The 17,925-nt window shown below is 43.9% G+C and overlaps 1 protein-coding gene across 4 annotated transcripts in view; it reads left to right on the top strand.

Moving 5' to 3' along the window:
* The window catches only part of KIAA0319 (KIAA0319 ortholog), an 86,029-nt gene that overhangs the window by 11,944 nt on the left and 56,160 nt on the right, over positions 1 to 17,925 (top strand). For all 4 annotated transcript variants that reach the window (XM_030552544.1, XM_030552543.1, XM_030552542.1 and 1 more), the window contains exon 2: positions 8,342 to 8,506. In XM_030552544.1, coding sequence (XP_030408404.1) covers positions 8,458 to 8,506 — 49 coding nt within the window. In that variant the 5' untranslated portion in view covers positions 8,342 to 8,457. The remainder of the gene's footprint in view (positions 1 to 8,341; positions 8,507 to 17,925) is intronic.

The following is a 17,925-nucleotide window of genomic DNA, read 5'->3' as shown; positions in this document are numbered from 1 at the left end:
TTTGCACAGCCAGAGAGCAGTGCTACTAGAGAGGCCCAGCACAGGGCTACAAGGCTTAGGGATGTCTTGAGGGAGGAATTTGAGGCTGAAAACCAACAGTAATGTTTGGTGCCTTGCACAGGAATGAAGTGCAGTGGTTACAATGTTAGTAGGAATCTGTGTTTCCTAAGATGATTTGCAGTGCCTGTTTCTTTCCTGGGCTACAATATCTTTCACTTTCTGCAGTAATAAAGACTGTTTTCAAAGCCAAGATTTCATTTATTGAAAAGAAAATAACTTTCTTGACAGACACACAACTTTTTGGGAACCTAAAAGGGCAAGGGGCTGGGGTGGTGAACTCTGCAGTCACAGGTTTGAATATGTCCTGTCTGGAGTGCTGTGCAATGACTGCTGCACTTCAGGATGCCTATACTGCTTGGTGATGGGGGTTGAGTGCAGAGGGTAAGGGTCGTAGTTCTCAGGGTTGGTTGGTGAACGTACAGGTGTTGGGGGCAGCTGGTGGTGGTAAGAACCTGGATGCTGGGGAAGGGGGTTTGTAGCTGACATTGGGGCACAAGCGAAAGAGCTTTGGGATGAGGGGGTGCGGGGGGGCACGGTAGTGTTCTGCCTGCAGGGCTACGAGTGACTAGATAGAGTCCGCTTGGCACGCCAGGATGCTTATCAGCTGCTTTGTGCTTTTCATCTTAGCCGCTGCGTTTCTCTGGCAGATCCTGCTTTCCCTTTCCCTCCAGTCCTGCAGTTTTTTCCTCCAGTCCTGCAGTTTTTTACTCTCTCTGGCAGAGTGATCCATAACTGCTTTCAGCATGTCTTCTTTGCTTCTTCGCAGCTTCTTCCTGAGGTTTTGTAGCCTCTGAGCAGTCGATGATACGGGCAGTCAAGTAGTCAAGGACACTTTTCGAAAGGCAAAAATGGCAACAGTTAACAGAGGCAGCATTGTTTATAATCTCACCCAGATAGTTATTCCCACACAGTGAAGGAGTTTACAGTCTTCTATTTAGCATACTTTTCCCATACCAAACAGAGCGCACATAACCCACAGGAGCCACGATATGGTGAGTAAAGGGTACTGTGCTTTGGGGAAAGCAAACTGCTGCAGGGAGCACCTACAGTGAACAGTCTCCCAACATTTTCCACAGGAGTTAATCCTGGAAGCTATCTTGCTGCTGCGGGTCACCTAGGAAGGGGGACTGATTGCTTCAGGGCTGTGCTGGGGTTTCTGTGCATTGGGGAAAGCAAACTGCTGCAGGGAGCACCTCCAGTGAACAATCTCCCAACATTTTCCACAGGAGTTTATCCTGGAAGATATCTCGCTGCTGCGGGTCACCTGGGAAGAGCGGGAGAGTCTTCTACAGCAATCTGGATTCTGCCCTGGCCCCTATGCAGCTTGCCTGTGTGCAGCAATGGTCCCCCCACCCCTCGCGGCACAGAGGCGTGGACGCGTTAGCCTGACTGGGACAAGGACCACAGTGGCTCTCGCTGTAAACTTGCGCAAGCTCATTGCCCACGCTCTGGCTGCAACTTTTGAAGAGATTACCAAGGCCGATTACCGTGACGTGATAGACCACATCAATGGGCTATTCCACATCTAGGCATGCATGCATGCAGCCTTAACCCCCCCCTCCTCTCCCAAAACATTTCCATCCTGAAGATAAAAGCTGCTTACCAGTAACCCGCTCCTCTGCTTGTCCTTCACCAAGTACCGGCTGCTGCGACTGGCTACCTTCCTTCTGGCTTGAGAAGAGCTCCTGGCTGCATGCCTCCTGGGACTCGGGGGTGTCTCCCCCCACCCCAGTACCCTCAGTCTCGGTTTCCTACCCCCTCCCCCTCCTCCTCCTACGCCTCTCCGCCATCCTCCCCCCCGCTCTGAAGTGTCCATCGTGGTCGTCAGATTGGCAGTGGGGTCACCCCCAAGTATCACGTCCAGCTCCTTGTAAAAACGGCAGGTCGTGGGGGCAGCGCCGGAGCGGCGGTTTCCCTCGCGGGCTTTGCAATAGGCACTCCGCAGCTCCTTCACTTTAACCCAGCACTGCACCGCGTCCCAGTCATGGCCCCTTTCCAGCATGGCCCTTGATATCTGCCCATAGGTATCGTAATTCCTACGGCTAGAGCACAGCTGTGACTGCACAGCTTCCTCCCCCCAAACACTGATGAGGTCCAGCAACTTGCCCTTGCTCCATGCTGGGGCTCATTTGGCGCGTGGAGGCATGGTCACCTGGAAAGATTCACTGATTGCACTCCACACCTGGCTGAGTAAACAGGAAGGGGATTTTTAAAATTCCCGGGGCATTTAAAGGGCGGGTCACCTGAGGCCAGGGCAGTAGAGTTCGAACTGATGAATAGAGTGGCTGAACAGGCATTCTGGGATACCTTCCGAATACCTCTGGAGGCCAATAACAGCGCTTTTGGTGGCCACACTGGCGGAGCAGCGCTGCATCACCAGCGCTGCAATTGTTATACCCCAGGCAGAGCAGGAGTACAGCCAGTGCTGCAGCCAGGGAGATGCAGCTCTGTATGTGCCTTGCAAGTGTGGACTGTGAGTAAGTTGCAGCGCTGTAAACCCACCACCAGCGCTGCAACTCTCCAGTGTAGCCAAGCCCTGGCTAGTTTAAAAAAAAACGTGTTTCAGATATTACTTCTACTTGTTCTTCTTCTGGCCTCATAACCCAAAGTATGCAGGGTTCCCGGCAGTGGAAAATCTTCCCTGTGGTGATGTTTACTCCTGGAGGAATTCTGTATCCCTGCATGTTCACAGAATTCATGTTCCCCGCAGATTGCTTTGTTTCCCCACAGAAAAATGACTTCTGCTAGGGAAGCAAAGAGAAGCCACAGGATCGGTCATGTGCCCCTCCCTGGCAGTGCAGGCAGGTTGGTTCAGGCACCTTGGGCAGCCAGTAGAGACGTAAATTACTGCTGGGGGTGAGGGGGTAAGATAGTCGTGTGTGTGAGAAAGAGACTCTTTCCCTCTTGCTTGGTATTGTGGCATGCTTGGCATAGAGGGGCAGGACTTTGGGGTGTTTCTGAGGAAATAGGCGTGGGGCAGGCTCTCTCCCCTCAGGCAGAGCAGAATGTAGCAGTCTGGCTGCTTAGTGAATTGTTCCCATTGTCTTTGTGAATTCCTACAGGAGTATAAAATAGGTGTAAAAGTTTTAAGGCTCCTTTACATTGCCTGAGTGGTGTAAAGGACAGCATGGCCTTATAAATGCTTATGGTGCTTTACTAATTAGAACTGGCATAAATTTTTGACTGAAAAAAAATCCTATCAAAATGTGCTCCGTGAACTGTTTGCTACTGACTTTTCTGGAGAAGGTCCGTAGCTAATATAAATTGTGAGTTTTATTCCCCATCCCTCACTTGCTCTTCAGTTGCCTATGATGTAACCCTGAGCATATGGCTACATATATTTGTTGACTAATACCTAGAAATAAAGGGTCAAATCTGGCTGCATTACTATTGGGCAAGAGGGTTTGGGGATTTTCCCCAGTACTCCCCACTCCTATTCTCCATCCGTTGGATTATAGTTTAAATATATTACCAAACCAGCGTGATTATATACCGTTATTTTAACAAATAAAATCTGCAAAATTCTGCAGAATTTTAAAATATTATCTGCAGAATTTTTAATTTTTTGATGCAGAATTCCCCCAGGAATAAAGTTGTTGCTAATGAGCAAGGTATTCAGAATCCTGTCATTCCACTGGTGGGCAGTCTGCAGTTCTCTAGAGCTGCTCTGAGACTGTCCTAACCATACACTCTTTCCAGTCTTTGATTATTTTACCTTCAAGGTGAACTGTTCTCACAGCTGATGCAAATACCATCAGTACCAACAGTGAACTACATTTCAAGATTCTGAGCTTTCCTGTATGAGCCTGACTGAGCCCAGTGGGAGTTTTGTCACTAATGTCAATGGGAGGAAGATAGGGCCTGGATATGGTGCCTTATGCTATATTCACCACTCTGCAGACCAAGAATTCAGATATCCTTAATCTAGGTAATCCCAGTCTGTACAATTTTTTATTGTTCTAACCCTGGAGTAATTTATGTATAGGGAATGTTAATGCTTGGCTGGTCCCTTTCTCTCTCTAACAGCAAAAATGATTTTAGTCTATGTTAAAACCCAGGAGGTTTGAAATACAGAGAAAGGTTCTGCGGGAAATTGAGTTGTTGTTGTTTTGTTTTTTTGTCCTCTGAACAGTGGTGCTGGGGTCTGCCCCGCTGCTGAGCATGTTGAAAAATCACAAAGTGGAAATGATTGTTTCAAGCTGCCAGATACAGAATTCCATTTGAGTCAAGTAAAGCTGAAAGCTGGCTCAGAAAAAAAAAGTGGTTTTCAATGTAAGGCAATGTATATTTTTACTGTCATATAAATTTTCATAAAGTCCATTTTAAGCAGCTCTTCCTCTGAAATGTGATTATACGTCTGACTTAAGCTGATGAAAGCCAAGAAAATTCAAAGTTAATGCTGGCAGCATTATCTTCTCTATTCCCATCATTATGAAAATAAAAGGGCTCAGTGATGTGTGAGTGCAGGACAGAGATTCAGCTATAATACCAGATCCCCTGGCTTTGTGATTTTAAACCAGACTTTTCATTCACATCATTTTTTAAATACATGCATTTATTGATTTATCTACATCAAGATAAGTAAGCTCTGATGTAGTGTGTCTGATGTCACTTGTACGTAGACAGTGTAATATCGTGGGATAAATCAGAGGGGTGAGGGTACATGGTATTCCTATGAAAGAAAATAGTTTCATTTTAGTGGCATATGTCTGCAGAACTTGCTTAACCTCGGAATCTTTCCCCACAGCTACACCCTGCGTTCCTCTGGAGAGTGTTCATGGACCCAGTTATTTAGACATTTAAAGTCATTATTATTTTTAAACAGATGTTCTATTTTTTTAATGGAGGAAAGGCTGCACTCTTTGTTTTAGCATTATACACATTTTGGATCTGATATTGCTCCCACTGACATCAAAGGTAGTTTTGCAATTGACTTCAGTGGGAGCAGGCTTTGGCGATTTTCTTACATAGAAAGTAAATAAAAATCGGTACCTATCATCATAAAAAAGCACTGAGTGAGGCAGGTGGCCTGTAGAGTAAAAACAGTCTGTATCATAATTCATATGCAAGTTGGGTGAAATTAAGCTTGTTGCCTTTTTAATGCTTATCTTTGACACCTTACTTTCATACTTATAACAAAGGTTTATAGAAACCTAATTTTCTAGAAAGATACAAATTCTGTTGTATAAACAACCCCATGTTCCACAAGCATCATGAGTAGGGTTTGAATCCAAGAGATTCAGCAGTGCAAAGATATTAATAATTTTTGCTAAAGCAATATCTATATTAGTTGGCATCAGCATCAAGCTGTTAACCTCTGTGAACCAGCCACTAAAGGGGGAATATAGCATAGGTGCCGACTTCTGCTTGCGCTGGTGGGTGCTCGACCCCCCTGCCCTCAGTCCAGCCCCTTCCCCAAAGTCCCCACCCCAACTCCACCTCCTTCCTGCCCCTAGCCCAACCCCTTCCCCAAATCCCCGCCCCATCCCCGCCTCCTCCCCTGAGCGCGCCACGTTCCTGCTCCTCCCCGCTCCCGGTGCTTGCTGGGCTGCCAAACAGCTGTTTGGCTGTGGCAAGCGCTGGGAGGTAGGCAGAGGAGTGGGGATGTGGCGCACTCAGGGGAAGAAGCGGAGGTGAAGGTGAGGGGGGGAGTTCCCCTTGGTTGCTCCAGCCCTGGAGCACCCATGGAGTCGGCACCTATGGAATATATTACAGTGAAACAATGGGTTATGTATACAGGAGGGGCTCCATTTTGAAGCCATCTTAGAATTGGCATATTATTTATGAGAGGCAGTGTAGCTAAGTCTTGGGTCTTCTGTATTAGAGACCTGAATTCTGTTCCCAGTTCTGCTGCCTGATACGGCCTTGTGGAAACCTTACTTACTTCTTCTGTAAAATGAAGGGACTGATGCTTACCTCCCTTTGGGGGGAAGGGTGTAAGGCCTTGCTTAATAACTCTGTATACTTCACAATCCTTAATATTAATTCCAGTCAGAAGAATAGGTGAAATTTCACCCTTTGTTTTGATTTCCAATCCAATGCACCTTCCCCTAGGCCAGAGGAGCATGTGTCCAGTCCATCCTAAAGAGACACCTCTGATTTGTGGGACTGCTTCAGGAAATCAATGAGGGGTGGAGAGCATACCCAGAGGTTAGATTTGTAGGATCAAGCTCCTAATAAGTTCTACTGCACATGCACAAATGGCGGTTTTCTGTGGCTCATGACTTGTCCAGTTCTAGATGGATTTTTAACAGCACGGAAAAAAATCTTTCTGACTCTAGGAATCTATCCCTCTGCCAAATTGCAAGTTTCTGTTTCAAACCCCGAGGTGCTGGGGATTTTTTAAGTTGGAAAAATTGTTAAGGTTGGCAAAATTTCCTGTTTTTCCCTAATGTTATTCTCAAAAACAGCTGAAACATCCCAAGGAATTTAAACCTGAAACAGAGACCAAACATGGAAAGTTTCAGTCCCAGTAGTTAAAATTTGAAAAAGTTATAAGTAGTTGAAGTTTGGGGTTATAATAAGAAATGGTTGGCAACTTTAATAATAGGAATCACTATCCCTAGCTCCTAAAATGTAAAATGGATTAAATAATAATTGCTTAGCTTATAGGTGTCTTATGAAAATTAACTAATGCTTGTAAGTGTTTGGAGATCCTTTGGAAAAAGGTGCTGCTTAAGAACAAAGTATCATTATTTTCATTCTCAGTTAAGCATGCTGGACCAGATTAATTCCTAATATAACTTCATTGTCCTATGTGGAGCTACAGCTGGGTTGAATTTAGTTTATTTGAATAATTACAAAAACACACCCCAGCTTTGCGCAAGCTTTTGCTGATGCTAGTCCTAGATTAAAATAAAATTTTTTTTGTTTAATAGTTGATGCTTACCAAAGGGTGGTCAGAGTGGGAAGAAAAAGTGGATTAATACATTTTCATCCTGTTTCTAGGAATTTCTTTTGGAGGGGGAGTTGTAATTGCAAATATCAAAACACTCTTAAGCATAAAGTAGTGTTATTTTGTGACGGATAGTTGTTCTTTCCTTGGTTTTGTATCAGCTGAATAAATCAGAATAACGGTTTCCATGCTTGGTGCCATGGATTCTCTGTAATAGTGCGTCTCTCAAAAAGGAATTTTATTGCTTGTTTGGTAGAATTAGGCTTATAAATGCCAAACAATATTTTAAAATGAGTGTTGGGCTTCTGAAAAGTGAATAACCTTCCACAGTTTTGCAGGCAGCTTGCCATATTCCCTGCTTTTCACATTTGGGACTTGAGATTCTCAGCAAAATGTTTTTCTTCTTTAACTTTCCCCTTCTCCAAAACTGCAGATAGTTTGTAGGGACCTTGGAGATTCTTCCTTTCCTAATGAATTGGTTCTGCATGGCCACTTGGATTCTATGTGGAGCAGATGAAGTCCAGCTGGAATCTGGAGCGGTTTCAATATCTACCATGTTTAGATCAGCTTGTGTAAAAGAACCATGTCAAAACAGTCTTTTCTTCCTGTATTTCTCCTTCTTTTATATCAGGTCAGTCACTTGCCAAGTTGTAAGGCGCACATCAGTAACCAGCTCAGTGACTGACTTGTAAAGGTAACAAACTCCAGCCATTTGCTGACTACCAAAGGAAACTAGCGTGATTCTCTGTACTTAAAGGGCTATACCCAAGCGAAAGGTTCAGCTCCCTTTCCTTATGGAGTATGCCTCCGTATCCTTTGTATGCGTAGTAGATTGTAGCTAAATAAAACTTGTTTTTCCTTCTCAAATGGGATGTTGGAATTAGTTCTTCCCCATTAAGCCCATATGTTAGTTGCTTGAGCTTCCTGGAGGAACTTTGACAATCTTGAGAAGAAAGGTCGTCTTCCTGAAAATCTCAAAGAGGCCTTTGTTTGCCTTACTCACACAAGAAGTCCCATAAATTAACAGACTTATCTTTTGAAGCCTGGAATTTTAATACTGAAGGTGTTTTTAATGGCTCCACAGTGAAGGTTGCATTTCACTTTCCACTTAAGCAGAAATAAACTCCCTTTGTTCAATAAGTGCATAGAGGGGTTACTGGTGTTTTGTAGATACAGGAACCCAAGAGTGTAGGCTATTTCTGTACCTTCAAAGCACAACAGTTACAGGTAAGTAATGTATTCTTCATTTTGCCCAATCTCCTATTTCATCTATCACACAGAAGCTGGGGAAGTAATTGTGAAGCCTACATTTATCCTCTCTGCTTGTGCTGTGACACTCTAAAATGCTAATGTCTGACCTATTTCTTCCTCTGCTGCCTTTTACAGCCCTTCAAGGCTCCAGCTAGGTACTAAACAGTATTAGAGGAAACCTACACTAAGGTGACATATCATCTCCAAACAGCTGGCCAGAAGCCTGGTTGTCACTGCCTGCCTGGTGTAGAATGGCATTTGAGCTCCGCACTCTGTTCTTGTTGCTGTGGGCAATAACAGGTAGGAGTTTACTTCTTGTGTTAATGTCTGAATCGTGCACAGTGAATGAAGCAAACGTTACTGATTTTTGTAATAAGAATAGGCTGAGGAAAGGAGACTGTTGCTGTTCCTCACTAAGAAGAGTTCTGGTGACATAACAATTCTATATCTGATAGCAGAAAGGCGACTTTATACAGAGACTGTTCAAAACTGATTTCTGGCCACAGATAGGGTGCAGGTGAGGATGGATGAAAGGTTCCAAGAAACCTTTCCTTATCTATTCTGGGTCAGCCATAATTAGGTACACGTGCTGGGGTGTGCAAAGGGAACGGAGCACTATAAGAGGCATATCTAGGTCTGGGCAGGGCCATATGCTCCAGCAGCACTGTGGTAGAGAAAAAGCACTGACCACACCTGTTCTTTAGATGGAGTAGGTCCTCACAGGTGCCCATGGAAAGCACAACGTTTTGAAGGATGAATGCTTTCAGGCATCAGAGCTGAGGCCTGATCAAGCCACTGGTGGATGGAAAATAAAGATGCATTTTTTTTCAGGTCAGTAGAATTTCTTTTCACAAAGACACAGTTTAGGGAAATGCTACCAATTCTCTCCCACCCCCAACCACCACTGGTGACTTTTTTTTTTGTTAGCTATAAGCAAACAAATGAAAAGTAGTAGAGATTCTCAATACTACCTCTTTATCATCCATCATTTTATCTCTAATGTTGGCAGTGTTAGCACAGACACTACAGAATAAAGGTCAAATGTACATATAAGGTCTTTATTTTGCCAGAGAGCTAACAGTTTTTGGAATTGTGGCTGTGGAGATACTGGCAGAATCTACATTATTGGAATTCAGTAAATTAATAGAAGAATTATTTGGACTCCAACAAGTCTTTTGAGATGCAAGGAGGATTAGCTGCTTAATAAGGGAGATTCTTGCTAGTATGCCTAGTTTTAATAAAACTGCTGAATATGAGAATGAGATGGCATTAACTCCTGGACATTTTGGTGGTGAGTCTAGAACCATCCTCTAGAACACTGTGGAACGGTCGTATTGTATGTCCGTTGAGGGGAAGATGTGCCTGTTTTTGTATAGTAAACAGTGGATGCATGTGTCTATTCATATAGTCAATCCTATTTAAACCATATTTGACGTCCTGATATGTGGCCCACACTGGTATTCTTTGGTGAAGAAAATTTCAGTGGGAGCTTATTGTGTGTAAGGAATAATGAATTTGACTCATTAAGAGTGTTACCAAATTATAGGAGTGTATAGTAATGGTTCTAGTTAATTATTACTAGGCTAAAAAGCCCTTCATGATATCTAAAAAGACTTGTTCATTAATTATGTCTTGTTAACCCTGTCTCAATTATTTTTCCAAACCAGACCTGTTACTTATCTCTCGCATCATAGGGTATGTATTCCAGACTTCTCTCTGTCCCTGAGGCAATAGTTCTGAACAATAAATTAGGGGTTAACGAATGTTGTTTGTGTGCCTTCCCTCCTCTGCACACTTCCATTAACTTTGGTGGAAAAGTCAGAGACACTAACCCTTTCAGTGCCCTGCCAAGACAGTTCAGTAAGGGTGTGGTTCTGTGACGTGCCGTACTCCCGAACTGAATTGGGGAGTGTTCAGCATCTTCCAGGAGATGCTCATTGTAACAAGTCAATGTATGCTCACTCACTGTGACAGTGACATAGCCTTTTGTAATTCCTTCAAAGTGAATTGTCTGTGGCTCAAGAAGCTTGTTAGATTTTTGTGCTAAAATTTTTAGCTTTTCTATCTCTGATTCTCTGAACTAGTGATCCTTCTAAAGAACTGTGAAGTATGTTGCATTTTCCTAACAGTCCTAAGCATGGATTTGTTAAGTCTTCCAGAGCTATTTGAGCTGACTCTTTTACTAGCTCGCTTGATTTTGCATGATAAGGGCTTGATGCAGTATGCTTGAGAGAGAATAGTAGTTATTGGAAGGTGCTAAAAACCAGTCCTCTCCTTTGTCAGAGAGGCTTTGAGATGAGCTACCCTGACCTGTACACTGGATGGTTCTATTTGTGTTTTTTATTAGTTGTCTGAATTAGATTGGCATGGCTGTTTTTCGTTGAGAGCATTTTTGGTTTTTGTAAAGGGAACATATAACAGCAGACACTGAGGTCAGTGGGTACTGACCCCTGCCGTGTGACCTTATGTACACACTTATGTGACACTGACTCATGTGATGAACTTTGACCCAAGTGTGTCAATGAATATTGGTGTCTTACTATCACTGCTATGTATCATGTCTTTGACACTCAGCATATCCTATCCGTGGGTCAGCTGACCTCATGAAACTCTGGTTGCAACTTATAATTTCTCCTTATATCTCACTAAGGCATGTCTACACTACAATCTCAAACTGATGTGTGTGTGTCCTTGTTGCCAAGAAGGCTAACCGCATATTGGGCTCCATTAGTAGGAGCATTGCCAGCAGATGGAGGGAAGTGATTATTCCCCTCTATTTGGCACTGGTGAGGCCACCTCTGGAGTATTGCGTCCAGTTTTGGGCCACCCACTAAGAAAGGATGTGGACAAATTGGAGAGAGTCCAGCAGAGGGCAATGAAAATGATCAGGGGGCTGTGGCACATGATTTACAAGGAGAGGCTGAGGGAACTGGGCTTGTTTAGTCTGCAGAAGAGAAGAAGTAGGGGGAGGATTTGATAGCAGCCTTCAACTACCTGAAGGGGGGTTCCAAAGAGGATGGAGCTCGGCTGTTCTCAGTGTTGGTGGATGACAGAACAAGGAGCAATGGTCTCAAGTTGCAGTGGGGGGAGGTCTTGGTTGGATATTAGGAAACACGACTTCACTAGGAGGGTGGTGAAGCACTGGAATGGGTTACCTAGGGAGGTGGTCGAATCTCCATCCTTAGAGGTTTTTAAGGCCTGGCTTGACAAAGCCCTGGCTGGGATGATTTAGTTGGTGTTGGTCCTACTTTGAGCAGTGGGTTGTACTAGATGACCTCCTGAGGTCTCTTCAAAGCCTAATCTTCTATGATTCTATGACTTACAGCCACGGCATTAATTACTGTGGTGGCTGATGTTCACAGTACCCTCCTCCTGTCAGTGGTGCTCATCCTCGCTAGGAGCACTTCCACCGACTGAAGAGGGACAGTGTGGGGGACTGAGGGCCAGGGCTCTCAGCTCCGTGCAGTTCTCGCCTCCCCACTCCCATCTGAGCGTTGATCTCGCCTTCGGGGGGGATAATCTGCACCTAAAGTCCAGTTGGCTGCCATGCTTCCAGCGGGAAGTCAGCATCCTGGTGGGCAGCAAGGCTCCCAATGGGGAGCCCAAGCTGGGAGCGGAGGCCTGGCCTGGAGCCAGAAGCCAGCTTTCTTTCCGGGAGCCATGAAATAGACAAGAATGATCACCAGTATAAGGAACGCAGTGTCTACAGACATAAGCCTTATGCTTCTTGTAAAGGTGGTTTTATTATGTCAGCAGTAAAGGGGAGTTACATTGGTGGGAGGAGCATTTCAGTGTGTTCACCTCCACTGTTTTGTTGTTGAAAGCTGACTTTTGTTGACAAAACTGTAGCGTAGACAAGGCCTTAAGTATGTATGAGTCTCTTATAATGTAGTCCAATGTTTCCCAAACTTGGGACGCTGCTTGTGTAAGCCCTGGGCAGGCCGGGCTGGTTTGTGTACCTGCCGCGTCCACAGGTCCGGCCGATCACGGCTTCCACTGCTCTAGGCCAATGGGAGCTGCTGGAAGTGGCGTGGGCCGAGGGACGTACTGGCCACCGCTTTCAGCAGCTCCCATTGGCCTGGAGCAATGAGAGCCGCGATCGGCCAGACCTGTGGATGCGGCAGGTACACAAACCAGCCCGGCCTGGCAGGGGCTTTCCCTACACAAGCAGCGTCCCAAGTTCGAGAAACACTGATGGAGTCTATTGCCACTGATATAAATCCATTAATTGATAAAATCATTTTATATTGAATGAGGTCTAAATTATTCTGGCCATGCTATCAGGAATGGTTGTGCTAATGCATTTCAAAATTGATTATATATTTATTTATATCTCATAACTATAAAATGCCATTCCAACTGAACTAAAGCAGGGAATGTACAGCTCTCTCATTGATAAAGACAGCATGCATTGGTTACCATCATAGACACAACTGTTTAGTTGACAGTGCAATATATTGGATTAAATTCAATATGACACTTGCAGAGGCATACTCCAACCTGGCATCACAGTGATCTTATAAAATCATTTTATTGCAGTTCATTTCCACTGGCGTAATAAAGCTCAGAGGTGCCATCATGTCTGACTTGCAATATTCAGCTATTGCATTTTCACGCTGTGCTACTTTGTTCTGAGATTAGCCTTTATAACAAAGATAGTCACAATTACAGGTGTTGTAGAACTCCCATCTCCTTGCTCTGGGCAATGCAGCCCTGTGTGCATAAAGCAACCTCTCAGTGCCATTTACAAAGGTGCCATTCCCATTTCTCTGTTTAATAACACACTTCTCCTGAGATTTCTACGAGCTGTGAGTTCTCAGTACACTATTGCCAACCTTATGTGCTCAAAAATCGTGAGTCAAACCCCAAAATATCACAATGAGACTAAAAATCTAGTTTCTTTTGATTTGCTTTCTGATTTATGACACATTAGAGTCATGTTTTTAAAACTTTTCTTCACAACTGCAGAGCCCAGAAACTTTGTTTTTTAAATGAAAGACAGGATTTTCATGAAACACATGATTCCAGGAGCTGGGGCTTTAAGAAAAACTCCAAATATGCCAAGAGTCACAATAAAATCCTGAGAGTTAGCAAATGTGTCATTCTCTTCTGATCAATTATTTTGTAAATATGGCACTTTCCTCTGCAACTCCTCTCCTTTCTTCATTTGTGCAAAGTCATAGCTGCTGACTCTAGTGAGTCAAGTCTATTTTTATAGCTTTAGCATTGTGGAGTCAACATAGCTTATTGAGAGGGGCCTAGAGTTTATTCCTACTTGAGATCATCAACAGAATTGTTTACTCTCCAGTTCCAATGAGGCACAGCTGTGCAGGCCTGCTGATTGCAGTGAGGTTTCACAAGTGTCACTGAGGGCATAATTTTCAAATAGTGGGATTGTCCAGCACAACAGCCAGTATAATTTAACCCAAAAGCAACAATTTAAGAGTTTGATGATGTCTGGAGAGGAAAAGAACCCAGCTTGACTTTCAGGGTCTAGGTTGTATGTGCAGGGCTTGGAAAGACCAACTTTTTACTTGTTTGAGTTTGGTATTATCTCTTGATAAGTTTAATAAAACCTGAACACCACAATCCCATTTTAGAGTCACTTTTCAGAACAGAACTGCACGTGAAGCTATTTCCTCCTCTGGATTTCATGGTGAGTCCTGTCTCTGCAGTCTTTTTAGGCTATAGGATTTCAGGGAGGGACTGTCTTTGTCTATGGGCTTTGTACAGCACCTACCATATGGACATATTTTAAGTATATTTCAAATTGAATGAATTACTCACCATTCCAAAAAAAAATTTTTATATCTATGTAAGGTATTGATGTGGCCCCTGTTATCTGAGCATCTTACAATCTGTAATGTAGTTACCTTCACAACACTCTGTGAGTTAGGGAAGTACCCTTATCCCCAGTTTTACAGCTGAGAAATTGAAGCAAAGAGAGTGAGTGATTTACCCAGGGTCATACAAAAAATCAGTAGCAGAGCAGAGAACTGGACCTATGTCTCCCAAAATCCTGCCCAATATTACATAGGGATACAGGGGATGAGGTGGGTAAATAGCCTTTTCCTTCCCAGAGCACAGCTGCAGGGAAAGATTCCCACCAAGTGGTCAAGAGAGAAATCAAATCAGTCTACTCTGCCCACCAGTACTTCTTGATTTCTCAGCAACAAACAGGGATCCTGGCAACCTGTGAAATGAAGATGAACCATCAGGATCAGTGAACCAATTAGAGAGGCTCAGCAGCTGATCTTGGGCCCTAAAACAGAATTGTAAACATCCTGCAGACTGCAGCTCTAATTACTGTAAAAGCTTTGCAGCCCATTGTTTGTAAATCTAATTGCAATACTCTTGGTTTTGTCCACGTGTCAATGATTTGCTTTTATATAATTTTAGCATTTTTCTCTATTTGCTCTTCCCCTCCTCCAGTGTTTAATCTGCAATTAGAATGGTCTCTGAAGCAAGAAACAGGCCTTCTGCTTTCCCTGAAGTATCTCTGTGTAAAAGCTTACAAGATTTCAGGGAGGGGAAGGCTCTAAATAAGATGAAAGCAGGCTGCGGGTAGAGAATGAAATCATATTCCTTATGTACAGAGGTGTACGCCATCCCCTCAGAAACTCATGCAGTGCCACTTTAGATTTTGATGAACTTCTGGATAATTTGGCTTCTCTGGTTTTGAGGATAGTGATTTTTTTTTTATAGATCCCTGCTAAGGCTGCTGGAGTTAAGCCTTTGTCTGCATTTATGTTATAAATCCTATTCTTCAGAGGCTTATAACTCAGCTGTGAAAATTGGCTCTGGCTTGAAAGTTGGAATTAAAGTTCTCATCTTGGGAGACAGCTATTTTTTTTTTTTAATTTATTTCCAGAATCTCATCAAAAGTGTCTCAGCCCTTTATGATGCTGGAGAAGGATAGCATAATACAATATTTTGCACTTCTATTGCATCTTTTCTCTCAAAGGCTCCCAAAGCTCTGACCAATATAAATGTACACATAACACCACTAAAATGCAGCCACCTCTGGATGTGGAAGCCAGCCAGCCCACAGCACAGTGGTATGGGGAGAGGAGATTTTGGCACAGGATACTGGGGCAGACCCCACCTTACCCTATCCTTATGAAAACTAACACTGGATCTTCCGTATTCATGTAGTTTGTGCCCATGTGACCTCATTTAAGGTCTATTTCAAAAGATGCTCATGTAGAAAATACACAGAATTGAATTTGTCTACCCTGGAAGGATAAAGAGATGAGTCATTCCTTTGAGGATTTGAATTTGTGACTCCAGCAAGCCTGGGGATTGAAAACTAGCTATGCTATAAATGGCTGGAAACAGCCACTCAGTTAGAAATACCTGTTTGCAGTTTCAGCTTGTTTTTCTTCGGCATTAGCAGAATTCCTACCTACAACTTTAAAATCTAAGGTTAGCCTGGCTGAGTAGTGGCAGCATAGCCATGTTTGGGCTTTGAGTCTGTCCCATGTTTCCCACAATGGCAGGAGCCAGGAGCGCTGTGTGTGTGTGTATGCTCAGTCTCCAGGAGATGGGACTGCTTTGATTTGTTCCCCTAAGATCTCCTCTTCCACAGCCAATTCTGACTGGCTATGGTGAGGCCAGGGCCAAGAATGCTGGAGAGGGAATAAGTGGGATGAGGGGGAATCTCAGAGCATCAGACTGACATCAAATCAGTTTCTTAAAGGGACGGGGGTTAAAATTGACCTGCTCTTCCTTATCAGCGGTTCCCCTTTGCAGTTCTTAACGGCTGGATTAGTTCCATCTGATATTTCTCACTTAAAATACAGAAAACTCTCCTGCTGCACAGCTCACTGTTAGACCCAATGACCAAACCAGTCCATGTGCACTGTCATCGTAATCATGCAAGGGCTTCCACCTGCCCTATAAACAACCCTGATAACCTCCAATATATCACCGTATAATCACCAGGCCACACACAATTTGGTGCCTAGTAAATTACCACAATCTCCATGCCATTCATGCCTCAGTTGGCCTATGAAACCTGACAGTGAGAGAATAGGAAGCCTCAGTTAGTTTTTGCTGGAATCCTTCTGCCCAGTTCAAGCATGCTGTCCCATGTTGCTCAGGTAGAAAGATCGTTGTTATGATTTCAGGCAGTGAAGGCAGAGAAGTAAAGCAGGAAGTGTGTGGAGCAGGGGAACCTTGCAGCTCAAAGAGGGATTTGGGGGATTCCTTATAAGGAATAACTTTACTCTACAAAGAGACTGTAAAAATGGTGCCTTTTTACTCAACAGATCTGCTCCCTGCACGTGTATGAAGAGCTAAGCCTGCTGACTTTAGTGGGGGGGAAATTGTCTTTATTAATTTGTCCTAAAGTTAGCCCAAAACAGCTCGGGGAGTGTGAGATTATTCTTTTCTGGTTTACACGTTATCAACAGAATTATTAACATCTGTGATAGGGCCACTTGTGCAACTCTATTATCTCCAAATTATGTCCTCAGTTATGCCTGTGCAAGCCTGCTGTAGTTATAAGGTAGCACAGATGTAGGTATATTTGGCCTACAGAATACTGCTGGTGATGCTGCATGATCCAGAAAGCTCACAGCATGACTTAGGAATTAGGCGAATTAGGAAAACCATCTTTTTAGCTGTAGACTAAGCACACATGATCTGCAAGTCATTCAGGCACTATAAATGTGGAACTGCATGATGCTGTTTTTGCACAGTCTCTTTCCGGAGTGGAATGGCATATTGCTTTCTGACCACAACTGACTTTAGGCACAGTTTTTAAAAACTGCTTAATTTTATGCCTGCAGTCAATTGGGGTCACAGTTTTGCAGGCCCAAGTGTTAAAACTTGACCATCTAAGTACCTAATTTTTCAGCAAGTTTCTTACAAATCAGATAGACAGACATCAAAATTCTCTCACTTGGGACCACTGTGGAGTGCAGATGGGAAAACTGGAGATCAGACTGAGTTGCCTTTGAAAGCAGGGCTTTCATATCCCAGTTGAAACCAACCAACCAACCAAGAATGTAGTGCTGAGGCTGAAACTTCATCCTTGCATCATCCAGTTGTGCCCAGTTACTGCTTCAGACTCTAAAGTGGGCCAGTTGGTGCTCCCACTGAAGCTGGTGGAAAAGCTTCCATTGACTTCATGGGGCTTTGGCTTAGGCACAGTAGGCTCAATTGTTCCTTGTCAGGAGTGATGCATATCACTGCATTTCTTGAAAAATCCGCTCCCGTGCATCCATACGGAAGGGCAGCTGTTGACTTTCCAAGACACTCAGGCCAGGTCTACACTATAAACTTACATGGGTATAACATGTCGCTCGGGGTGTGAAAAATTCAGTTCTGAGCAACACAGTTCTGCTGACCTAACCCCTAGCATAGACAGCACTATGTCAGCCAGAGGGCTTCTGCCATCAATATAGCTAGCGTCTCTCGTGGAGATGGGCTAACTCTGCTGACGGGAGAAGCGTCTTCACTGTAGTGCTATAATGGCGCAGCTGAACTGTTGCATCTTTTTAAGTATAGAGCTTCCCTCGGTGATGCATGTTGCTCAATGCTGAGCACCACTGAACTTCTTGAGCTGATTTTTCAATGGTCAGATTTGACACTTTTTTTGGGGGGGGGGGGGGGCAGGGAAAGGGAGGGTTGGCCAGATTTAACATTTGTGGGAGCTTGGGAGTACTTGGCATGTCTGAAAATCAAGCTACCTACCTGTGCTGTAATGCTTAGAC

Source organism: Gopherus evgoodei, chromosome 2, assembly GCF_007399415.2.
Source record: "Gopherus evgoodei ecotype Sinaloan lineage chromosome 2, rGopEvg1_v1.p, whole genome shotgun sequence".
Lineage (NCBI taxonomy): Eukaryota > Metazoa > Chordata > Testudines > Testudinidae > Gopherus > Gopherus evgoodei.
Note: the sequence above shows the minus strand (reverse complement) of the source record. Positions and strands in the feature narration are given on the sequence as shown.